General features: G+C 34.8%; 2 protein-coding genes and 1 non-coding gene across 3 annotated transcripts; all 3 read right to left on the bottom strand.

Annotated features, from left to right (window-relative positions):
• Positions 1 to 5,679: 5,679 nt before the first annotated feature.
• On the bottom strand, positions 5,680 to 7,069 carry LOC18053532. The gene has a single exon (XM_006449286.2). It carries the CDS (start codon positions 6,971 to 6,973, stop codon positions 6,059 to 6,061), a length of 915 nt encoding a protein of 304 aa, XP_006449349.1. The 5' UTR covers positions 6,974 to 7,069; the 3' UTR covers positions 5,680 to 6,058.
• A 10,291-nt stretch (positions 7,070 to 17,360) lies between these two features.
• TRNAF-GAA lies at positions 17,361 to 17,433 on the bottom strand. The gene has a single exon. It is a non-coding gene; the product is annotated as a tRNA-Phe (tRNA).
• A 227-nt stretch (positions 17,434 to 17,660) lies between these two features.
• LOC18053531 (L-type lectin-domain containing receptor kinase VII.1) lies at positions 17,661 to 20,204 on the bottom strand. Its single transcript, XM_006449285.2, has one exon. The coding sequence runs from the start codon at positions 20,033 to 20,035 to the stop codon at positions 17,918 to 17,920; it is 2,118 nt and encodes a 705-aa protein (XP_006449348.1). The 5' UTR covers positions 20,036 to 20,204; the 3' UTR covers positions 17,661 to 17,917.
• Positions 20,205 to 26,834: the final 6,630 nt, after the last annotated feature.

Genomic DNA, 26,834 nt, shown 5'->3' with positions numbered 1-26,834 from the left:
CCCAGGCATTTGGAGGAGCTATTGGCACCACGCTATCATTCTCATAAAACCCTTCTTTTAAATTCACCCATTTAAAATTCATGTTTATTGTCCCCAATCTTCATAACTTTTTACCTTACCATGATCTGATTTCGCTCGTTCTCATTAAGACTCGTTCATGCATCATCGACAACTCTAGAAGCAGCTTGCTAATGCTAAGCATGCGGGCTATGAGACGAGCGTGGCCCACATAGCCAACGACGGTGCAAAGAACTCGAGCCCATAAATGCCCCATTTTAGAAATGCCAGGCCATAAAGTATGGTTTGCTGCCAATAGTTTGGTTGTCCAACCAACCGGTATAGACGTATAGATAGTTCATTGAAGCATAAAGTATGGCTTGCTGCACGAGCCCACATGTTCCATGATTTTGAATTGACATAATCAATTAAATATTAGTACCAAGACCAATGGGTATTTGGCCAATGAGAGAAGCTTTACACTTATAATGTTGAGTGTAAGGGTTTGAGCCTTCATAAGAGTATTATGAAGGTTAGTTTCAGTTCTTCCTCAATTATTAACTAATTGAGTAGAGACAGTCTCTCTCTTACGAAATGTAAGTGGAGTAGGCACCCCTCGAATATTAGAGAGGATTTAAAGTATTTGGGTAAGTGCTTCAGTGGGTTAATGTATGGCGATGGTCCCAGTTGTTTAATACGATTGTAAATATTATAATTGTAATGTCTGATGTAATATCAGCAACAATCTATATATAACAAAATAGTAGTACCAAGATTGTTATATTATTTTATTATTTATCACATTATCCAATTGTTCATACGATAGACTTCAATGAATATTACAAATAAAACATTATTCAGTTATCATATGCGCAAACAAAAAAGGTGTGTCGCATGACCGCCGTAAATTAGGATGAAATTCCAAGCTATAAGATAAATGATGATGATGATTATTATTTTACATAATTATCTGTAAGTCTTTTTTATTTTTATGATAGAGAATACAAGTGTAAAAAAAATTCTCCAGTAATTGTGAGTAAAATAATAGCTAATGGTTTGTATATTAGGATTTATGAAAAAATAAGATATAATTATCTTTTTTTAAGATATTAAAGTTATAGCATGAACTTTAAAAAGATGTAGTAGCTTATCTAATAAGGTGCTTATAAAAAATAACTTTCTAATTACTTCTAAAAATTGTTGTAAAAAAAAATTATTTCAAAAATTATGAAATAAATGACTTATATAGAATTTAAGTATGCTTTATTGATGGAGTTTTTCCACTACCATGTTGTTTTCTTTACTTTAAGTCTCTGTGTTAAAGAAATTATCTAGACTTTGATATATATATATATATAATTGTTGGCGGCAGAAAGTCTTTCTTTTGTTTGCTCATGAAATCTTTTGGGGACAATGCCCTCTCTTATGCAATTCAAATCGACACCAGTGTCAAAAAGGGCAATGGCGTCAATTGCAAAATCATTAAAAAAAATTAGGGTAATTTTAATTAAATATTTTCTCATAGTGATTTGCTTTAAAACAAATAGAAAATCATTGGGTACAGACTCAATGTTTTCTAGATTTTGGTCCTTTTTATCGTCATTATCAGAATTGGATTCATTATCCGAACTCTATTGTAATTGCTTTTGTAAAAGAAGTTGGATAGTTTGGGAATCATTCTTTTGCTTTTCCTTTAATTCTCTTATCTCAAGTTTAATATCTTTAATTTCTTTCTGCAGATCTTGGATACAGGGGGTTGTCTTCTTTGTTTTCTTTTTGTCCAAAATTTCAGTAAGATCATAAGAGCTCTTTTTAACAATTGGAATTTTAGAAGTCTCTACTTTATTAAAATCCAGAGTTTTCAAAAGCTTATCAAGATATTCTTTTTGAAGATTTGAATCAGAAATATGCTTTATTAGCTCAAGAAAGGTTTCTTGATCTTTAGTCAAAACATTAGTTTTCTTTAAATAAGAATCTGTTTCAGAATCACTATTGCTAGATGCAGAGGTATCTGAGTCAATAAGCTCATCGACCTGAAGAGGTCACTATCTCCCGACATGGAAGACTCAGAGTCAGAGGACTCTATAAGAAGAGAGGCAACTTTGGAGAGGGTTTCTTCATCAAGGCCAAGTTCATGAAGCTTTCGACTCATTCTGCAAAACTTCGCAGTATGGCCTTTTATACCGCACTTATGGCATATGGCTTCTTTGTAGTTGAAAGGGGCTTTGTGTTTAGGTTTAAATTCATTTTTCTTAGAGAAGTTGGGTTTCTTATAAGGCCTCAAGGGTTTTTTATAAAAAGATTCTCTAAATTTCTAGAATGGCTTTCTACGGCTTTTGGATTTGTAATGTTTTTTGTGAAGTCTGGAATAACACTCACCATTACAATATTTGGAAATGGAAGTTTTAAATGGGTCATAATTGAATTGTTTACAGAAACTACCTAATTCTTGCTTAGATTTCCTAAGCTCCCATTTAAGTCGTTTATGTAATTTCAAATCTTGACAGATCTTTAAACTTTCTTTGTTAACGAAACTGACTAACTCACCATAAGTAAGTTCGTCATAGGGAATGCGATTGTCATAAAGGGCCTTTATGGAATTCCTAACCTTTTCTCCTAAAAGGGTAGGTAAACCTGCTAAGAATTTTTCTTTAGAAGTTATATGATTTGCATCATCTCTGAGAAAGAGTCTGGTGAAGAAAGTCTTTCTTCACCAGAATAATTTTTTCGTTCAAGACAAATGATTTAATGTTTTTACAAAAGGATTTAAGTTTACAAAGAATCGAAAGCCAATTACAAAATGATTTCATACAAAGGAAAATTTCTGATTTTAAAGCTCTCATTGAAAAAGAAATCTGTGCTGATCTACCATCTGCTTTTTGAAATTAAAGATATTAAACTTGAGATAATCGTTGAAAATCAATTATTAAGAACGATAAATAACACAATGCTTGGATTGGGTCGGCTTTGTCAAATTTTTAAAATAAATTACCAGCTTTTTAATAAATAGATTTGCTTTAGAACGCGGTTGGTCAGGTTTTAATAAAGGTACGTGGCGTTGTATCTAGATCGATGCAGAGCCAAGTCTGCCTTTGGAACCAGATCTGACTTAAAACATATCAATATCCCGCACGTTCTAGTTTCCAGCCGATATACCAAAATTTTTACCAAATGATTATTAAGTTCTTTAAGCAAGCCTAGCAACAATCATACATCTAAAGGCTCATACACAGTACCAGATCTGGATCCCAGAAATGGTGCTCTGAAGGATATGAGGGAGAAAAGAAAAATACAACTGAGGATTGAGATCTGGTCTCGTTGCCTCAGAGGAACGTAGCAGTTGTATGGCAGATCTGATATAGATCAGTCTGCAAGGTATGCATGAAATTTAAATGCTTAAAATAAATTGCGAAAATAAAAGTACAGGAATTTAAACATTCATGCAAAGCTTTAAATAAAATTTACAAATGCTTTAATGCTTTTATAAAACTGGAAAATGAAATGCTTACATCGATTGCTTTTTCTTTGTAGAGAAGAAAAGGAAATTAATCTTGAAGGTAAGGAACTATTCTGTAAACAGAAAAATTTCCTTGAACCCTTCGGATTCTTGATTCCCAGAGAGAGAGAGAGAAGGAAAGAAGAAGGAGAAAGAAGAGAGAGAAGTTCTAAATTTTGAAATGAAAAAACCTGAGGAGTCTAAGTCTTCCTCTTGGTTTTTATACAAAGAGAATTTTAAACTGTAGACTGTAGCGGAGTTGAGGCGAACAGTAATCTTTGGAACTCTCCACTGTAGCGGAGCTGTAGCTTTGTAACAATGATATACAAATACAAGAATAATACGGGTGAAGAGATATGTGCGCTCTCACTTGTGCCCAGGGGACCACCCGATGATAAAAATTGAAAAATATGCATAATAATTACTTTTTTTTTTTAAAGTTTACAATTATTATTTACAATGCTTTATTGGAGAGAAAATTCCGAAGCAGTCGTCTTCATTTTCATCTCCAAGAGAAATGAATAGCTCTTCATCTTCTTCATCGTCTTCAGAGGAATCTGCTACTGAGGACTTTGATCTTGAGGTGAGGAGCTGCTCCATAACTTTGAAATATTCATCTTCAATTTTGGCGCTGGCCAAAAGAGATTGGACTTTGGATTTTTGGGTCAGAAAGGTTTGTTGGGCTTTGGAACCTTTTATGGTTGGCTGTAGAAAACTTTTGGAACAGAGCCAATTTTTTATAAGGGTTTCAGTTAATTTGGTCTGTTCGTCAAACTTTGACCACCATTTGACTTTGAAAGTTCTTTGCAAAATGGTTTATTGATGGAGTTTTTCCACTACCATGTTGTTTTCTTTACTTTAAGTCTTTGTGTTAAAGAAATTATCTAGACTTTGATATATATATATATATATATATAACTATAAAATAGAACCGCGCTTCACGCGGTTTTGAAAAAAAAAATTAGTATTATCATTTTTTCTTACTTTACACTTAATGAAACTGATAAAAAATATGAATTGATTTTTTTTTAAAGATGAGGCAACCTTATAAAAATAAAAATAAAAATAAAAACTATTAACCAGCAATACAAATAAAGAAGTAACGCAAGATAAAGAATAAAATGAGAGAATATATTATAGAGTGATTTTATTCATTCCAATTGTGTGTGTACAAAACAAAAAGATGAGCTCTCATTTTATAGTCACATAATCACTCCATGAAATTAATGAAAAATTATGGATCATAATTCCTTATGAGATAGTGGGAGTTATATGGAAGCTAAAAGTTGCTAATGGGAGATAGTGGGGAGATTAAGAGATATATGTTATGAACGTCTACATTTATTTTAATAAATTCATAACACTCCCCCTTTGATGTTTATTACAAAGAATATGCCTAGGGATGGTAAAATCCGGGTCCGGGTCCGAGTTTGGCCTTCCCGGTTCCGGACCCAGATATCATTTTTGTAATCCGGATCCGGATATAAACCCGGATTTTTTGTATCCGAGTCCGGTCCGGGTTCAACCCGGAAAAATTCGGGTTTTCGGATTACGGGTTTTGAACCCGGATCAATAAATAAAAAAACTAAAAAATTAAAACAGCATATCCAGATTCCAGAACATTCAAAACAAATACCTGCGCTAAATTTTAATGGTTCTGAACAATAAAACATTCACAAATACAAATCTATAACATAAGTTTACAATTCAAAGTTCAAATGTTGAAGATATTATTTCGAATCTATTATCAGCAAGAATAAAAAACATTTCGAAGTATAAATCACATAACAATGCTGAAACTCACGATTCATGAACTTCAACTTCAAGAATCGGCATCCGACGAAGGCCGCTGGTTTCTAATCGCAAACTTCTGACTGTATCGGAGCTGGTGCTGGTTGCGACGGCGGCTGATGATGATGAACACAACGTTTGATGATGATGGTGGTGGCGTTTAATGATGCCGCTGATGATGACGACGGTGGCATTTCATGGTGATGATGATGATAAAGAATAGATCCGCGAAGGCGAAGCACAGTGATGAGGAGACGAGCACGAGCTGAAGAGAAAGGAAATGCAAAAATGAGAAATGGTGATGCCACATCACATCTTCAAGTCCCAACTTTATATATATAAATAGATAGATAGATTGTAACTCAATGTACAAAAGTTTTGAAAAAGGAGAGAAATTAAATACTAAGTAGACAAGGATTTATACATACTACTTTAGCTGGTAGCTGAGAAGATGAAATTAAAATAACAAGTTTTGTTTTTTGTAATTTACGATCCATCGATCCATCTTTCGCATATCCACACTCTAAATATTTTACAAATATAAAACTAATTTTGGCCCTTGAGGACTTACAAACCAAGAAATGAACACGGCAAAATATAGCTATTTTGCGTAATAATAAATATAATCACACAAGCCATAAGGGCATTGTTGGTTTGGTTGCAGTGCAGATGTAACCCCTATTAAAACTCGAATTCGATTCTTGAGGTGGTAAGGGGTAAAAAAAACTGTATTTGAACTTTTCCACCCCCTTACCTCTTTATATATATATATAATCACACAACCTGGACGGCTGTACAGTGCATATTGGGCAACTTTTCTAACAAATCTACCGTTAGCATGGATGCCCTTGGCTTTGGCAATCGATCAGGATCATATTGACTAGCCATCGATAAATTTTGCACAGATGTGGTCCTTTCGCATGCGCCAAGCCACTTGGCTTGCATGTATCTTTGTTTCCTCCACGGACCCATGTGCATCTTTTTCTCCTTCATGCATTTCTTGGCAGCAGAACACAAGATCTTGATCACATTACTTAATCTCTCAACTTTTCCAACGAATAATTCTGGCAGCCGGTGGACTAACCGGTTGTATTCTTCGCTTGCTCTAGCCATCTCAAACTCAGCCCTAAAGTTCAACTCTACGATCACCCTCACCTCCCCTTTCTTTGTACTTGAATTATCTCTCACATCCATGAATGTATGCTCACCTGATGGGATATCCGGAGAGCTTCTCCACTTGGACTTGCAGATGGCACTGTTATAACCCGCGTTTCCTAGCCGTCCGGAGACCTCTCTCATCAAGCAACTCCGGCAAGCACCGGAAGCCACCGGCCGTCTCCCACAACCACAGACGTTATTGCCGGCAGCCACTTGTAATTGTATATCCTTCAATATTTCTTTAGTAGCGTTTCTAATCTTCGACTCCAAAGAGCCAGTCCTACACAACGTTGACTGCAGACGCTGGTGCTGTGACTCCCAGAAGTTTTTTTTTTCTTCAGCACTCTCTTGATTTTCTTTTTCTTCATCTTCGTCTTCATGATCATCATCATCTAGAGCTTCGTTTTCCGGCGAAGCAACGCTAGTAAAGCCCGCCGGAATCAGCTCGCCGTCTTCAGGGAGCCCGAAGAACATTTCGGATAAGCTCCCAAGTGGCTGCTCCGGAATTCTGGTGGCTGTAACACCTGGCATGTTTCCGTATTGCAACAGTTTACGTTCTTTATGTATCTATATATGCAGATAAACAGGATTCTGTTTCTTGTGTCGACTTAGCTTGCATTAGGAGGATTTGTGGTGTCTCCTTTATATACAAAGTTTGGAGCGAGCGGGACCCACATCTGTACACGTGGACCAACGAGCCGCCGATCAGAGGAGGGCTGACTCTTGCTGACGTGGCGCAGTACCATTGGTAGATGTACATCAAAACAGTCCATTATTATTTTTGGCTTATAATAAGTCAGACAGCAAGGATCCACGTCAGTCAAATCCAATAATTTTGATCTATACTCATCTGGATATACTCGAATATTCACCGGAATAATGTCTTTTTCATAATATGTATTATTAAGGGGACCAATACTTGCCAAGTTTTATTTATGTTCATTTAAGGTAATTATCTAATTCTCCTTTCTTTTCTTTTCTTTTGTTTTTGGGATATAAAATTCGCAAGAAAAGGTGATATGTCGTTTCCTTATATCCTGTATCCTGATTCCTGTCCTGTGAAATGGAGGGACCAACATAACGTGATACACAGTGATGTTCATCCAAATGATGATTACGATGATGAGACGTGGCGGAATGAGGGACGCGCGATTTCGGGTTTTATCCAAAAGTGGGACCGACTTGCATGGAGCCTTACCAAACGAGTATTGATTTTGTTTTATGTTTTGTTGAATTTTGGCCGAGGGTATAATGATTTTAAATTTTTAAAAGGAACGTGGCGGAAAAGATTGTCGGGAGAACGCGGCGTCTTGCCAGTGGTTTAAAGCATTTCTGTGCGCACCAAGACAATCTTTTCCAACGACGACTGGTGGCATTGGCATAGTTTACATCGGAAGTGGACAAAATAGAGTGCAAAATTGTCATTTGAATGATTCGATGATTGTTGGATTCAATCCTGAACTGGAGGAGTTCCTTCATACTGGATCACGAATCCTGAGGCGGCATTCATGTTGGGTATAAAACAACTTATACTTTTATTTTTATTAAGGGAGCTTTTTTGATGAGTATACTTTTAACAAGAAATACATATAAATATATATATATATGTTCTAAAAGGTTCGTGTCGACTATTTTTTAAACCTAGGTGATAAAAAAAGAAATTAATATTTACATTAGTAGTGAGCTTTTCCACGTAACTCAATGAAGGACACTGGAACATTTCCGAGCCTACGCTTCTTGAATTTCTAGTGCCAAAGTGAACTTTCCAGATGAATTAGGCATTTTATTCTTGTCACGAAAAAATTCTGGTCGGTATATATAACATGACTAATATTACAATCATTAGAATCACAGTTTATCTAGAGTTTAAAAATCAAGTGGGAGTTCTTTTTTCTTTTTCTTTTTTAACTAAGAAGTGGGAGAATTTAGTAAATCAACTTGAAAATTAAAAATAATAAAAATCAAGACAAGTGAACAAACTTCTGATCAAATTTCATAGCATTTTTTTTTAAAATGTAATCCACGTTTTGATTGAAGATATTTATTGTCTTGATGTCACCAAGTTTACTTTAATGCAAACAATATGGGTCGGATGTTTAGTCACCATTTCTGATCAAAGTCGATGGTAACACCTAACCTCATTTAATAAATATACATCCATGAGTTACAAAATCCTCAAAAATAAATTAATTATGGCACTTTTGACTAGTTAATAGCTAGCTGGCCACGTGCGATAGGGGAGATTGATAACAAGTTGACACCCACGTGGATTTGACTAGTTAGTATTCCAGCTCGCTGTAGATATCGCAGTTGATTATTACTTAATTAATTATCAACTAGAGGAAACAGTCAGATGCAAACAACTTGTGCCTTATTGCAGGTGTTAATGAGCCAACTTGATCTTGAACTTGATCGAACTTGTAGTGGGGATGGTGTTTTGAATATTGAGTCAAGCAAATAATAATAAATGTCATGTGTTAAACATGTGCTTTTATCTTAAACGACCTAACCTCATCATCGAGAACCATCGCGGATCCTGCCAGATCCATCAAAATTTTCTTTAATCTTCCACTATTCAATTATTGAAATTAGAGTTAAAAGCGACAAGCCATTTCATGAGTATTCGTGAAAATTAAACAATCAAGTTGCTGCAGCTCAGTTTTACGTGTGGACTGACTTGGAGGTGAGTTTGTGAAAACCACCTTCGCCAAGTTAATTATTAATAATTTCTGTTATAATTGTCATTTTTCTGTATGATTTAATATGTCTCTAATTACTGTGGTGATAACAATCAAATAAAATTGATAGAAATAAAACAGTCAGTTAAATAATTGATTATTTCCGTCTTAATCATTAATTAAAAAAGATTAATTATCAATCAATATAAATTGAATTTTTATATTCATGAATCAGTAAGAGTTAGATTAATACATCTACTCTTTATTAATTGTCTCATAAAAGTTTTTACGGTATCAAAGTATAACACGTACATGTGCCCATATTACCCAACCACTGCACGTAATGGTATAAACAATATTTCACACCAGCTGAATAGAATAAATATCGGATTAAGCGTGTAAGACTTCAGTAACCATTAGCTCTTGAACTAAGTTTTGAATATAAGTTATAGGTCTAAAGGCTCCTATACTTGGAGATTTATCAACTGAACTTTCAGGGAAAAAAAAATGAAGATGGTGGAAATCAAAACTCATTGCATGTATATATTTTCTATCTCTTAATTACTGGTAATACAAATTTATTTCTTGTCCAGTTTCATTTGGACACGAACAGAAAATGCTTTCTTAATTTAATGGAAACACCAGCCAGAATACAATTCGATAATCTTGCACTTACGGTTGAAAAATATGAATAATAATAATAAACTGGTTCGTTAAGGTAGTTGCATACGTTATGTGAAGAATACTGCTTTAACAACGAGAGGAAACGACACAGGAATATGCTCTGAGACTTGAGATATGTACTTCACTGATTATTCTTCTTCAATGTCGTTGATAATTTGATTCGAATAACCAGCTACCCTACTTTTTTCACCGATTGTAATTTAATCAGTAATATACATGTGACCCACGGAGAGAGAAGAGTAGTGACACTTGACAGGTACGTACACTACTTCAACAGAAACAAACCGATAAGGTTAGGTCTAGAATTAAGTAGATAACATGATTCATGTGGCCGCCCAGCCAATGGTTAGCTGCAAGTTAAATTACCTACAGGCCACACCTAAATCATACATAGTTTGAATTGATTTTTTCAGCCATGCCCAATGATCTGGTCATAGTTTCCGAATGAACTCCTGACAATTATTGGTTAATGCTCATGATCTGCAGTGGATTTCACAACTAGTGATAATGTGCGGCAACTTGTCACTGGAAAGCATCTACGCTCAGGCGTGTCACTGCCGATCATCTCCTTCTATAATTGGTTTCCACGTGCGTCGCTGCATGGATCGAAATCACAGAACGAGGTCATATTTTCTGTTGCCATTTTAACCACAAGCTCTGATACCAAGTTGGAATTTGAAGATCGAATGAAGAAGAAAAAGAGAAATTGTCTTTCAATTATTAATGCAAATCCAAAATCAGAAATGAGCTCAGCTAAGTATTTATAGTGGAATCTAATACTTGCTGAGTACTCTAATTACAGCTAAGCAATGTAACTAATGAGTAACTAACTCTGATCTAACTAAATTCAATACAATTAATAAGTACTGATTTGTTAACTAATTGCTGCATAATCCAACTGTATGGGAATCTCTTCATAACAGTTTTGCCATCTGGAGCTTCTCAACTTCTCACGTGTATCTTTCTCTTTCATTTCCAGACTAGCTACTAGATTTACAGCTGGCTTGATTCCAGCTGGCACTCCAACATGTGTTGCATCTGATTCAGCTTCATCAGCTAATTCAACACCCCTTCTCAAACTTAAGTCTTTTGGAAAGACTTTAAGTTTGCTTCTGAAGAAGCTGAATTTAGGATATGTAAGAGGTTTAGTTAATATACCAGCAACTTGATCATTTGTAGACACAAAAGCAATGTCAACCTCTTTCCTTTCAACTTTGTCTCTCACAAAGTGAATATCTATTTCAAGATGTTTAGTCTTAGAATGCATTACTGGATTTGATAGCAGCTGCACTTGTGCTGTCACTTAGTAGTAGTGGAGTACTCTGAAGTCTGATGTCAAGTTCCTTAAGAATTGAGCAGATCCAAGTTAACTCTGAGCAAGCCAAAGCCATAGCTCTGTATTCTGACTCTGCTGATGATTTAGAAATTATGCTCTGCTTCTTTGAACTCCAGCTGATTAAATTTTCACCTAGAAAAACACAGTAGCCACTAGTTGATCTTCTGTCGTCAATGTCACTACCCCAATCTGCATCAGTATACATTACAAGATCTAGAGAATCAGATCTCTTGAAAGTTAAGCCATAATCTATGGTTTCCTTGAGATACCTCAGTACTCGTTTGCAAGCAAGCCAGTGAGGTTGTAAAGGGTTAGCCATGAATTGACTTAGTTTGTTTACAGCATAAGCAATTTCAGGCCTTGTTAACACTGCATACTGTAATCCTCCAATAGCTTTCCTGTACTGAGTTGCATTTGTAAAATCTTCACCCATGTTTTTGCTAAGCTTTTCTGTTGTGGCCAGAGGAGTATCAGTTCCATTGCATTCTTTCAATTTAAACTTAGCTAGTAGATCTTTTATGTACTTTGACTGGGATAGTACTAAGGTATCATCATTCCTAATCACTTCTATGCCAAGAAAGAAATTAAGATTCCCCAAATCTTTAAGAGCAAAAGTGCTGCTAAGATTACTGATAAGCTGTTCTATTTCAGCATTATTGTTTCCAGTTACTATTATATCATCAACATAAATCAACAGCATAATCACATCATTCCCACTTTTTTTAAAAAATAAAGATGTGTCTGATCTGGTTCTAGTAAATTTCCAAGACTCCAGAACTGACCTGAGTTTATCAAATCATGCTCTTGGTGCCTGCTTCAATCCATAGAGAGCCTTTGTTAGCTTACACACATGATCTGGATGCTCTGAATTTTCAAAACCTTCTGGCTGAGGCATGTAAATAGTTTCACTTAGTTCCCCATTGAGAAAAGCATTATTGATATCTACTTGTCTTAGCTTCCAGTTGTTTATGACAGCAAGACTTAATATAATCCTTATGGTTGCTGCCTTGACAACATGACTAAAAGTTTCTTGATAATCAACACCTTCTGTTTGTAAAAACCCCTTTGCCACCAAACGAGCTTTGTATTTGTTGATAGATCCATCTGAATTCTGCTTCACTCGATAGATCCATTTGTTCCCAACTAACTTCATATTTTGTTGAGGAGGAACTAAACACCATGTCTGATTTCTCATTAAAGCACTGAACTCTTCATGCATTGCTTGTTTCCACTGATGATTATTCAAATCTTCAGCTACACTTGAAGGTGTATCAAGAGACAGGGACTTTTCAGTGTTGTACAGTTTTGGTTTGAATATACCATTTTTAGCTCTAGTTGTCATAGGATGTGAAGGTCCAGGTTGATATATAGGCTGAGGTGTTTCTGGAATGTGAGTGTTTGGTTCAGAATTATTTGAGAAAGAAATTTGTGGGGACTCAGGTGTGCTGATTTCATTGTCACGCATTGAATTTATTTGATCAATGTTGTTGTTAGGATTTTGTTCATTAGAAGGATCATCTGAGTTAGTTGTGTCTTCTAATGAACTTATACTTGCTGCTGTTCCCTCATGATTTTGGGTTTCTGAAGGAAAAGATATTGAGATAAACTTGCTAAATGTGTTTGCAGGTTCTGGTGTATGAGTGGACTTTGAGACTATGAAACTTGGATCATTTTGGAAAGGAAAAGAATTCTCATTAAAGTTGACATGTGCAGCAATATAAATTTTGCCATTTGGATTTAGACACAGATAACCCTTGTGCAAGTTACTGAAACCTAAATGAACACATTTTGAGGTATGAAAATCAAACTTATGACTATTGTATGGTCTCAGGAAAGGGTAACATTCACAACCAAAGATCTTGATTTGAGAATAACTTGGTTTCTTAGAATAAAGGGCCTCAAAAGGTGTTTTGTGGTTCAATGTAGGTGTGCTGATTCTGTTGACAAGATAAGTAGCATTATAGAATGCTTCCCACCAAAACTTAAGAGGTATATTGGCTTGAGCAAGGAGTGTCAGTCCAGTTTCAACAAGGTGTCTGTGTTTCCTCTCAGCTTTCCCATTTTGGTGATGTGTATAAGGGCAGGAATATCTTATAGCTATTCCTTCATTTCTGAGATAAGGTTCAAAAGCTCTGTATTCCCCTCCCATGTCACACTGAAGTGTTTTGATTTTCAGCTCTAGGCTTTTTTCTATTTGGTTTTTAAAGATAATGAAGGCTGACAGTGCTTGAGACTTACTAGCTAATCCATAAATCCAGGTGTAGTTTGTTTTGTCATCAATGAAAGCAATGTAATATTTGAACCCCTGGTTTGAAATAGTTGGTGCTGGACCCCAAAGATCACTATGAATAATCTCAAGAGCAGTAGATGATTTTGATTCACTACTTTTGAAAGACAATCTGTGCATCTTTCCATATTGACAGGCTTTGCAAAATGACAACTCAGACATTTTATTACCAAACGAAATATTACAAGCTGACAATGTTTTCTTAAGATCATAAACATTTGGATGACCTAATCTTATGTGCCAAAGATCAAGAGTTTTGTTGATTCTTTGGTCTTTACAGCTTGTACAGAATTCTTTAGAAACAACAGACATCATAGACTCAGGTTTATTTATTTTACAAACTGAAAGTAGACTAGAATGTGAAACTGAAGATAACAAAATGGACTTGATTTGAGAGTGGTTTAGAGGCAGGTTCAGCAGCTTGTACAGTCCATCTTTAGCCACACCTTTCATGAGAACAATCCCCATTCTCTTGTCCTTAACAACACAATATGTTTTGTCAAATTCAATGCATACATTGTTATCTTTCAAGAGTTTGGATATGCTAATTAGATTTTTGGTTATTTGTGGTACAAAAAGAATGTGGTTTAGTTTAATGTGTTTCTGAATATCAGGTTCAAGTGTGCCAAGCAATGAATAACCAACAGAAACAATTTCAAGTTTTGAACCATTACCTACTGCAAGCTGGTGATTTCCTTTGTACTCAGAACTTATGCTTAAGTTGTTGAGATCATTAGTGACATGATCTGTTGCTCCACTGTCAAGATACCAGCCACCACTTTTTGTCTCTGCACCTTCAGCTACATAAGCACTTATTTTGTTCCCTGGAAAATTAGGCACATAGTTCTTCTTAAACCTATACCAGCAGTTTACAGCAGTGTGATTCTTCCTGAAGCAGATCTGACATGGTCCTTTAGGTGTTTCTTCATCAATGTGAGCTTTTCCTTTCATTTTCTCCTGTGCTGGATCAAAATTGCCTCCACCAGAATTACCTCCATATTGCCTTCCATTCTGATTGATAACATTTCCAGTGTTATTGAAATTTGGTTGCCAATTTCTCCTCTGGTTTCCCCTGTAGTAAGCAATGTTTGCCTGAAAATCCATTCCACTGACAGAATTCTGATGTTCGATTCTGTTTTCTTGGCTCAACAGCATGCCATAAACCTCTGATGGAGTTATGCTTTCTGATCTAGCATTGATTATAGCAACAATCGGATCATACTCAGGTCCAAGCCCAGCAAGTAAACACAACACAAAATCATCATTACTCATATGATTTCCGGCAGCTCTCAGTGAATCCAGATTCACCTTCATCTTAATATAATATTCATGAATGCTCATCGATCCCTTTCTAGTTGTCTGGATCTGAGTTCTTAAGTGAAGAACTCTTGATCGAGATCTAGCACCAAACTGTTCAGAGAGTGTTTGCCATACCTCTAGAGATGAGCTTGCTCCAATGACAGCACTTAACACTTCTTCACTCAGAGTTGAAAGCAGCCAGCTCATGAGTTGTTGATCAACTTTTCTCCAGATCTGAAACTGTGGATTTATCACAGTGATCACAGTTTGATCGCTATCGACATTAACAATCATTCTACTTGGAGGATTCTTAGTATTATCAATCAGATCTTCAAGTTCGTTTGCATTGATCGCAACAATAACTTGAGATCGCCATAGCAAGTAATTGCTGTTTGTAAGCTTGATCGGAGTGTTGAAAATCAGAGAGTTAACTGATGTGTTGTTGATTGAGTTTGTGATTGGATTTGCAGTTGAGCTTGAAGCTCGAGTGCTTGTAGTTTGAAATTCATTGTTTGCCATTTTAACCACAAGCTCTTATACCAAGTTGGAATTTGAAGATCGAATGAAGAAGAAAAAGAGAAATTGTCTTTCAATTATTAATGCAAATCCAAAATCAGAAATGAGCTCAGCTAAGTATTTATAGTGGAATCTAATACTTGCTGAGTACTCTAATTACAGCTAAGCAATGTAACTAATGAGTAACTAACTCTGATCTAACTAAATTCAATACAATTAATAAGTACTGATTTATTAACTAATTGCTGCATAATTCAACTGTATGGGAATCTCTTCATAACAGTTTTGCCATCTGGAGCTTCTCAACTTCTCACGTTTATCTTTCTCTTTCATTTCCAGACTAGCTACTAGATTTACAGCTGGCTTGATTCCAGCTGGCACTCCAACATGTGTTGCATCTGATTCAGCTTCATCAGCTAATTCAACAATGTCTATATATCACCTGTAATATGATTTTTAGTTATGATTTCTCTGTAAACAATTAATTGGTCGGGTACTTGAAACGCATTTATGAACCGCGGGACCATGAGGGAGGAAGACAGACGAGAAACCATCCATGCCTGTGGACACGATTTCTTAAAAGTGCTAAATAAACGTGTCACGATTGATAAAATATAATTTATGTATAGTTTAACGCATGTGACGGCCAATTTTTTTTTTAATGTTATTGCGTGTAATTAAACAACTTTTAAAAGGAGAAGAAAAAAAACTACATAACGGCGGCAAGATTACTCTTTCAAATATGTCCCGCTTATTGTAATTAAAGGATATGCTCAGAAGTTCGAAGAACTACTTTTAGCACCGCCATGGAATTTTCAAGTATTGGGTTACAATCAGTATTGCGAAACAATGGAAAAAAAAAAAAAAATTCCACATCTAGGGCTGGGCGACATTAGTCTAATGACTTCAATAATGCTCTAGATAAATCTAATAACCGTCTTTGTGGGGATTTTTCTCTTGCTAATATTTAGAAATAAATAAAGTCTCTTAGGCTTAGGTATCTGATCACGACACAAGAGTTGGACATTCTAAAGATTTCTTATTTTAAATATGAGTAAATTTGTAATGTTATTTATATTTAAAGGATAATCAATAATTTTTCTAGTACAAGGAGAAGAATTACGGATTAATGGCTGGCAAGTTTAAAGGACTTCCGGTCAAGGACGGTGAACTGAAGTATCTACAAGAGTAGTACTATTGGCACACCGTTAATGAAAATCCCCTTCCTGCCACACCTCATATAATAAATTTTATAATTACATTTTAATTTATATCCCAATAAAATTTCAAAATTAGCCCTATCCCTTCATTCTACAACTAAAAACTTTCTCTGGTTGCATGCATCGATCTTTTATGTGTTTTATATATATATAACTTGAAATCTTAATGAAAGAAGATCAAAGTCACTTCTTTTGTTCTCTCTCTCTCTTTGATGATTTTGGTGATGGGTTTTATCAAAATTGAATAGTTAAATTTATGAAAAGCTTTTAGTTAATCACTAAGACAAATTACTTGGAATACAGTAAGTTTTTAATTAATCATAAAACAAACTGCTGATAGCGGTTGATGCGACGACTGACAGCTGAAAGACAAGAGCTGTTGGTTAGCTGTGGCTCGGGTGCAGCTACTACTCTTCTCTGGCGATGAGAAGAATAATCTGAATAGATAGTCTAGAAATTCGGCCGATGGCAGCCCGCGGTTGTTAAGCGATGAAGATGCTTTGTGCGCCTTGGGTTTGTTTGTTGTTTAGAGAAGATGGGGCGTCTAGAGTTTTTTTTTTATTTATAATTAATTAAATCATGGAGGACATTAAAATGAATCGAGATGTGAGAGATGAGGATAATATTGGAACTATAATGGGGTTTCTGAAAGGTGTAAGGCTGCAAATTATGTAAGTTGTAAAATTACGTATAAAGTGTACTCGTTCCGTTCCATGAAATTAGAGGGGTGTCAGTAGGATCACTCTATCTATGAAATGGTGATTAGGCCTTGCATTCAAAGCCCAAATACCAAATGGGACAGAAGGGGTAAAGATTATGGGCTATAGCCTAGGGTGAACAATGAATTGGACCGAATTGCCTTAAGCCGCCTAGAAAAGGGCTAAATTAATAAAAGATTTGCGGTGAGCGTGGATCGAACACGCGACCTTCAGATCTTCAGTCTGACGCTCTCCCAACTGAGCTATCCCCGCTTGGTGATTCCCGTTTATTTATAACTTATATATTCAAGAAGCAAAGAAACGATCATCTTGGAAGCATCTCTTTATTTCAAAGCAATAGGCCAACAGAAGAAAGAGAGGGGCAGAATGATTACCGCGATAATAAAGTTTTAACGGTAAGAGATCCACTCACCAAACAAAAATCACATGCAGTGAGAAAAAAGTAACTTGATATGATTTAGAACCTAATATCATCCTTCAATTATGGTAAACTCTCTGTTTCCATTTCACAATTCACATATGTACAGAAACAAGCATTCATTAAACAAAAATCAATAAAAATAATTAATCTCCCCTATAAAATCCTCACCACCCCAATAGTCGCACATAAAGGTATAAAGAAAAGATGTAATTTTCCTTTGCTAAACCAAAAAATAAAAATAAAAATAAATGAAGCGCTTGTAGTTTATAGCATTTGCCCGCCCCTCCATTTTCCCTGATAACGTACACTACAACTCTATCTACCTTCCATTATCGTGTTGGACCAAGACAGTGACATTGAATACGAATTCGACTGTCTTATATCATGGAATGTTGGGTGTGTTGCGTAGCCATAGCCGAAACTTCGAGAGTAATTGGCCCACATATCCTTAGACTTCACTTGCTGCAGCAAATATGCATACATGTCCTCAGTTTCATTCTCAATACCAGCCTCAATCTTTCCTTCTAACACTTTGACCACTTGCCTCATTGTTGGCCTTGCTCTGGGGTCAGGATAAGCACACAACAACCCCAGATGCAGCACTCTCTCCACTTCCTCCTCATCGAATCCTCCTTTAGCCCTCAATCTTGCATCCAATGCATCAAGTAATTTCCCCTGCACCATCAGTTCCCACACCATTTCCACCAAAATTGGCTTCCCTTCTTCTATAGGCCTCCTACCACTCAAGACCTCTAATATTAAGATCCCAAATCCAAACACATCAGTTTGAGTCGAAGCTCGCCCGCTACTAATCACCTCCGGCGCCAAGTACCCCACTGTTCCAACCACACGTGTTGTGCTGGCCACTTGTCCGTGCCCGTGCATTCGGGCTAAACCGAAATCCCCTAGCCGTCCATTCATTTCTTTATCAAGCAACACATTGCTGGACTTAATGTCCCTATGCAGTACCTTTTTCTCCCATCCCTCGTGTAAGTACAATACCCCGGCAGCCACATCTTTTAAAACCCTTATTCTCTCTTCACAGCTCAACATCTTATTCCCGTCGCACTGAAAAATCCACTTGTCCAAACTCCCATTTTCCATGTAATCATACACCAACATTAAGCTCCCTTTTTCTCTTTTACACCAACCTCTTAACCCTACTAGACTCTTGTGCTTCAGTCTTCCAAGGCTTGAAATTTCAGCAAGGAATGCTCTCGTCCCTCCATCATTTTCATGCGAAATGCGCTTCACAGCAATCTCAGCCCCTCCTCCTTCAAGAACACCTTTATAGACCTTCCCATTTCCTCCAACGCCAATCACATTTTCCTCTGAGAATCCCTTTGTCGCCGCCTCGATTTCTTGGTATGTTATCCTATGTGGCCAATACTCCAATTCCCAATCTTCCATTTCCTCCCTTTCCCTTGCTCTCCTTTGCTTTCTCTTAATCAAAAACAGAGAAAACAGAACAACGGCCACGATAATAAACAGACCTCCAACTGTTACTCCTGAAATGAACCCTTTTGATTTGAAAATCGAATCTTTCGGAAGAACAAAAGACGGCAACCCGCTAGTGATCAACTCTTCACTTAATGAAAAATTTCTATTACTAAAACTCCAAGCCAAAATCTTGTGACTTTCAACCAATTGCCCGGTTGCTGCAGTGAACCCCACATACATTTCATCCTCAAGAACCCCAGATAAGTTAAGAGGAACACTCAACAAAGGCCTTTTAGGCCTTTTCATGCCTGCTTCAACCATAGTAATATTGATAAAAGAATCCGCATAGTCAATCCAAACTTGATAATTCTTACCATTGTTCAATTTCAATTCCTTGAACGACTTCTCCTCATCGCCTGTACCGCTGTTGCTGTTGCTGCCGCTGCTATCTGTTTGATTATCGGGCCAATATCCGGCCGCGTGCGCACTTACCGAAGTCAGTGAATTCACATCAACCCCAACATGATTTTCATCAATATCGTTGAACTCTTGGTTCTTGAAAACATCAAACTCGACACCAAACACATGGTTGCTTGAATTGCCATCATTTGTGCGGTTAAAGAGGCCAAGATGCTGAGCTTCTGTGGCGCCTTTGATACCATTAAACGGTACAAAAAGGAAAACTAAGCCGTGCCCTGCAAGAACTCCCTTGTAAGGAGCCATGGCGAAGATGAAGGAAGTGGAAAATGGATAAACATGGGAGGAGTTTGGCCTCTTTGTTGGTATCTTTGAAGGGTACAGAGCACGACCAATTGTGAAAGTTGTACTGTTTGTAAGAGTGAGAATGCGAGACTCAACGGTGGCGATTCCGTAGAGTGACAAGTTCGAAGAATTGAAGCCGTTAAATACGAAATCAACAGCTGATATGGATTCAAGAGATAGGAAAATCGATAACAGTAGGGAAAAGAGAAGAGGTTTCGGCTGGTTCTTCATTGCAAATGAAAATGAAGCTAAAGCCTCTGTGTCACGTGCAATTTTAGGTTGGGGGGTGAACAAGTGAAACTAAAATGAATGGATGAATGATGGAGGACAAGAAGGTGCGAGAGAAAGGTCTTACTTAGCAAAAGGTGATAAGATGGTCTTTGAATTGAAATTCCATTGGTCAACATTATTATTATTTTTTTTTATGTGGATTAATCGAATGTGGCGGTTTTACCTTTATATGTTTTTATTGGTATTTATTAAATGTTTATGATGAATTTTAAGGTGGGGGTGTGCAGACGGATTCATATTAAAGGGGAAGTGGTTGGCCGCATTCATGAGTGTGAGTTTATGTATGACCACAAGTGCACCAGTCAACCATCTTCCTGGAAACTCAATAAAATTACTTTGTTGTTTGTAGAGGAAAAAAACAACTGGTAAATCTGTTTGCATTATCTTCAACAACATTATCTTATTCTTTTTTTTTCCCCCTTTATTTTGCTGGGCTCTGCACCGGGAACGCCCACCTTTTCAATTCTTAAATTGTTTATTGATTATTGATTAACCCACCGACTTTGATTATTACTAATTAAAATTATAAAGTGCCTGTTATGGAGCTGTATTTGAAATTTCGAATATTCCCACACACGCAAGCTGCTAAGCCTAAAACTAAAGATGGGTTTAAATTATATGACCATGTTTTTAATTTTTAGTTTCTAATTTTCTTTTGTTTTTTCTCTTTTTTTTTTTTTTTTGTTGGTTCATTTATAAGGATATTTTGGTGGTTTTAGAAGAAGATAAAACCTTAAAACGTAAGTGTGATGAGGTTGATCTTTACGTACAGCAGAGGGTCAGAGATGATGCAATCGGCTGCGTGTCGGCCACTCGAGAAAAATCTTTATTAGAATTTAGATAGTTAGGCAAGTTGAAACATTGAAATTAAGGCTATAAGATATTTTTTTTTCAAAAAAAAAAAATGAAAAAAAATCTGTTAGATATTTAAACCCAAGTACTATTGAGCGTACGGCACAGTAATAAAACATGTCAAAAATTCTCAGTTGAAAAACAAAAAGAAATTTGCAAAGCAGAGTGGGACACGCAAGACGAGTGGCTGGAAATTGGTAATGTAATATGCCAAGAAATGGGGTTTATGATTGTCAAAAGGTAACCAAGATGATAATAACAAAGTATGAATACGGTCTCTTTTCTTCTGAAATTTTAAAAGTCTTATGTATGCGACAGTCTGGTTCAAGAGATACGTAGTGGATCACTTAAAATTGTTCTCTCAACAGTTTGTTTTCTATTTTTAAGTGCAGAAGTTGAAAAGTTGAAAGCTCCTGGTGGTTGGCTTCTTGTGATTGACTAGTTGAACCTTAAATAAATATAATTTTTCGGGCGAGAGGTCTTGTCTTGTAATGAATCGTGTTTGAGGCTTAATAATTATATTTATGCAAGTCTAATTAATTACTATCGCAGCCATATTTTCCATGTCTCTAGCTAGCATTTTGATCGGTGTTAAAATCATCAGTTCTTTGATTTCATTTCGTAATAACTTATACAAAGAAATATATTTGCAACTAAATGGTTGTGGTTCAGTTGGCAGCGCAGGCTGAGTTTGTGGAAAAAGTTCTCGGGTTCGATCTTCATTAAACACACCATTTGAGGGGGGTAAAGTGCCTTAATTGTGACTACAACCCGAATTCGGATTAATTGGGGCCAATGCGATTGTCGGATACCGGATGACTTACACAAAAAATATATATATATATATTTGCATGCTATAGATAACTCTTTTTATTAGTTCAAAAGATAAAAATGGTGGTAGGCTGGTAGCTGGATCTCTAAGTAAATATTTAGAACTCATCAACACCTTTGAGTAAATTCAATTATTCAAACTGAAAAAACATTTTTCGGGTGTTCAAGAATAATTGACTGCTGATCAGTCCATAGAATCATTTTTTTTTTCCTTCTGCTGGAAAAAAAAAAAGTCCAAGATTAACAAGTTAATGTCAGATCTTATATCATCAACAACGAACCTTCCTGCATGGAGATTTCTTTCTTATTATTTTTTTTTTCTTGGGTTTTTGATAGGCTGCATGGCGAAAATTAAAGCTAAGTGCGAATGCAGATTTTGATCAGCCGAAAGTTAATGCTATTTTGAAAGTCGTATTATTTTTTTGAAGAAGATCGTGCGGGCAGCGACGGGGTGAATTTTGAATTTGTTATTTCACATATTAAATAAAAAGGGTTGACAAATGGGGACGCAAAATAAATGGGCCGCGATGCATATGAATTATAATCTCAGCTCCGGTCTCCGCCCGCTTCACGCACTCAGGAAAGCCAAAAGTCTGACTGATTGTGTAAAGAAAGAACAATTAATTAAAAGTCTGATATTGTTGGGCCTTTTGACTTTTGTCCCAAATTACGTAGATACACACAGCACATCAAGAAAGTCTTTGTACAAATTTTGCTTCTACGCACAAGCAAACGAAGGAGCGTACCCACTATCCAGACTCCAGAACGAAAATTTTGATTACAATTACAGACTTACAGCATCAATGTCAAAATAAAGTATAAATTTTATATAAGATTAGTAAATGCAAAGTTAAATTAATAAGTAAATATTAGATTATTAATCAATAAAATTGATATAACATGGTCTCTATAAAATTTTAATGAAAAAATAGTTTATTTGTTTACTTTAATTAAACGAAGAGAAACACTCATCAATTGAAAAAAAAAATTACATTGAAAGCAAGTGGATAAATTTTATTGAATTGCTTTAACTATAAATTTTATATTTATTCGAGCACATTTGTAAATTTTTTTTTTCATTTTCTATAATAGTATTTGTTTACTACACGGTTAATTAAGCATAATTATTTATCTTGATATGGATCAAACCAAAAGAAAAATAATCTTATATTACTAGATACATATATAATATATGAATAAAATTATATCTAATTTTGAGTCTTATGCATATTTTTTATAGTTTTAAATTTTATTTCTTATTTATACTTAGAGATCATATAGGGTTGTTGTTGAAGAGGTGCAGAGGAATACAAAATCGTCTCATCTTGTAACAACTTTGAAAAATATTAAAAGAATAGTTTTTCAAAATCTAATTTTGAGAATAAGTTTTATATCTTTAATAAAACATCACATGTATTACATAAACCCACACTATGATTATTCAATTTAAATATAAAATTAGCAAATCTATAAGGTAATAAATAATATAATTAGTTTTAAGTTTACATTTGTAATTTTTTTTCTAATAACTCTTATATTAATTTACTTATTCACCTTCTATTCATAAGTTTTAGGTGTGATCTACAAAATTTATATATTTTTTACATTTAGTGTTGATTTATAAGTTATATGTTACATTTAATTTTTTTTTTAACTAGTAAGCACCAATTTACCACTCTTATATTAATTTACTCACTTTATCTTCCATATACAAGTACTGTATTTTATTTTTAAAATTTATATTTTATTTTATACTTAATGTTGATTTACTAGTTTTAAGTTATATTTGTAAGTTTTTATTTTGTTCAATAGTAATACATCATTTTACCGGTTTTATTAATTTATTTGTTTTATTTTTCATTTACAAGTCTTATGTCTCATTTCTAAAATTTATGTGTTATTTTACCCTTAAAATTAATGTATTAGATTTACGTTATATTTGGAAGTTTTGATGTTATATTTGAAAGTTTTGATTTTGTTTACCAACAATACATCAATTTATTAGTTTTTATAATAATTTACTTGTTTTTGTTGGATCTTTAATTATGAGTTACAGATTGTCTTACAAAGTTAAGCCCAATTAAAAGTTATTTATAAAAACTTTCTGTAATTTGGGCTTTAACTTATCTAGTAGGGTGTGAGCATTTAATACTTAGAAACTTAAGGGTAATTTATATTTTTATGATTCACGGAAATAGAAATACTTAATGATATCAAGAAAGTTATTTTTATAAGTCGTTATGGTCCCCAAATCAGGTGTAACTTCTATTCTTTTCTGACATCTCATTATCATAGAGAATGCTGAGAGAATTTTAAAGGATTCTCTGGGATAAATATTGATTTGAAAGCCAAATCATATGACTCTAGAAAATAATTAAGTATTATGGATTTATGTATGCTTCCACATATTTAATTATTGATTATTGGTGATACAACATGAATATTGCTAGATTCTAATTGATGATTGTCACTAAGGGATTATTTTATAACAGTTTTACATTGTATTTACAAGTTATGTGATCCATTTCTAAGATTTATTTTTTATCTTGCATTTAATATTGATTTACTAGTTTCAAGTTATGTTTGTAAGCATTTTATCTGTTCACTCGGAGTATATTAATTTACATATTTTACTTCTTATTTACAAGTATTATATTTACTTTTGAAGATTTATATTTTATTTTACTGTCAATTTTGATCTATAATTTTTATATTAAATTTACAAGTCTTATTTTTTTTAATTACATAATTTATGTTTAATTATAATTTTAATGTCATAATTTTAATCACATCTTTAGAAAATGATTAGTATTAAGACTACTAAAATAAAATGAGCAGTGCAGAAGGCATTATTAAAAACTTCACTCCAACTAGAATGTACGCAGCATCAGCTGAAAACTGATAAGGAAAGTTGTCTGAAATGACTTGGTTATATATATATATATATAAGACCAATTGGGCATGGGATAGAAAACGTATTTGGTGCTCTTATACCATGATTTCTTCTCCATTGAGTGCTTGCCACATGAGTACGTATGTATGTGTGGGTATAATATATAATTTGATATTTCATGCAGAATAGAAGTATGGGCTTATAGATAGAGCCCACAAAATAATAGCTTTACTTCTGGGCCTTCAATTAAACCCATTTCTTGAGGGGTGTATGTCATTCGCCACAGTGTTTTTTTTGTACGACACCCTCACTCCATGTCGAAAGACGAAAGCTTGCATGTATTTTTTTCCCCCTTTATTGTTATTATTATTTTTTTGTTATTACTTTTAAGATTTTTATTGTTGGCAATTGACATCCTACACTATCTAATAGTGGACATATTATAAAACAAGTTGGGAAAACAAGAATAAAAATGAAACCAAAAAAAACATCAGAAATTAAAAGCGAATTCAAACAACCTGTACTGTTTTGTCATTCTCTTCATTAAATAGGCACCTTCACTCAAGCAAAATTAAATGAGCGGCTATGTGTAAACTGAAAAAACAAAATTATGTGAGTTGGTGTTTGGATTAGTCCTTGCCAATATGCAGTAAACTACTTTTCAGAGATAATGGATTCAATTTTAAATCCAAGTACATCACGATCGCATTGGAGTCGCCTTCATAATTAAGAGAATTATTAATGACAATAAATGAAAGCTACTCGCCGATTAATAGTTGAACTCTTCCCGATCACTATTCAATTGAGTTGGTTAGTCCCTTTCTTACCTCGTCTTTTTTATGAGATTGTTGTTTTACAATCATATAATTATTGAGATAAATTTATATCAAATATTATATAATATTGTCCAGATTTTAACCATCTCTAATATTCGGAGGACGTCAATAATTTTGAAAAAAAAAATTTTAATTAGTTCGAACTACTTCCCTCACACTTGTGAGAGAATGACTTTTGGGCGAATGGTTTTTCTCACCTTATCTTTAAGTTTGGAGATTCGAGTCTTTTTATAAATATAAGAATAAATATATTTGTTGTTGTTATCTATGATTTCAAATTTCTAAACTAAATTTCAACTTCGATACATTAAGACATGTCCTTAACACATATTGAACTTAGAGATGACAACAATGTCTGTAGACCCCTAAACCTTTCGGGGCTGACCAATTTAGGGCTGATATAAAATCCCGAAAATCTCATAAATATGATCGAGTATAATTCGAGAATCGAGAATAAGCCTAAGGCACCAATATAATTTGAATTTAGATTCGGAGATTTTACTGGGCCTCCAATTCGATCTCAATCATTTTGGATTCACTATATTTAAGGAAACAAAAAAAAAAAGATGGCAATAAATAATAATTTAAGAATTAAAAAAATAATAATCTGTAAGGTAACCCTTATTTATAATGTTTTACTCAATACCTGTCGCCTATCGTAGAAGAGTTTGCTGCCGACATCACAGTCCTCCATGGACGGCGAGCCGAATCGCGTTGCCGATTGCGCAGAACATTATATTTAACTACGTAACTTTACCTCCCTTCAGACTCTTCTTGAGATTGTTCATGAATGTTCTGTGGCTGTTCTCCACTTCTTCTTTGGAGTCTTTTGGAGATTTCAATGTTATGCCATATGCGGCTGTTCTTCTTCTTCCTGAGTTTAAGTTGATTTCCCCCATTTTTTTTCGTGCGTAGAAAATTTTTAAATTTATACAGAGGTCTAATGCTGTCGACAAACTGCCTTTATTATCAACTATTATTATTAGTTTCGAAAATTACTAAGTTTTATTTACATTTTAAAGACTGAAAAATTAAATATTTGGGGATTGGACTCCTCCCATTTGGGGAGTATTGGTTTAATTCTCGATCCAATTCGGGTTACCACAATACGACGAAGACGGGGACGGGTTCGGGGATCACTTTGTGTTTAATCATTATTTGTACTGTTAAATTTATTCCATTATCATTATTAATACTCTAGAACCTAATACTATTAACAAAATAATAATAATAGTAGTAGTAGTAGTAGCTCAAATCTCACCATCACAAAAATAAATAATATAAATGCAGGATGTAGCTAATAATTCATTCTGCTAGTTGTTTCGTC

This window comes from Citrus clementina, unplaced genomic scaffold, assembly GCF_000493195.1.
Source record: "Citrus clementina cultivar Clemenules unplaced genomic scaffold, Citrus_clementina_v1.0 scaffold_2, whole genome shotgun sequence".
Classification (NCBI taxonomy): domain Eukaryota; kingdom Viridiplantae; phylum Streptophyta; class Magnoliopsida; order Sapindales; family Rutaceae; genus Citrus; species Citrus x clementina.
Note: the sequence above shows the minus strand (reverse complement) of the source record. Positions and strands in the feature narration are given on the sequence as shown.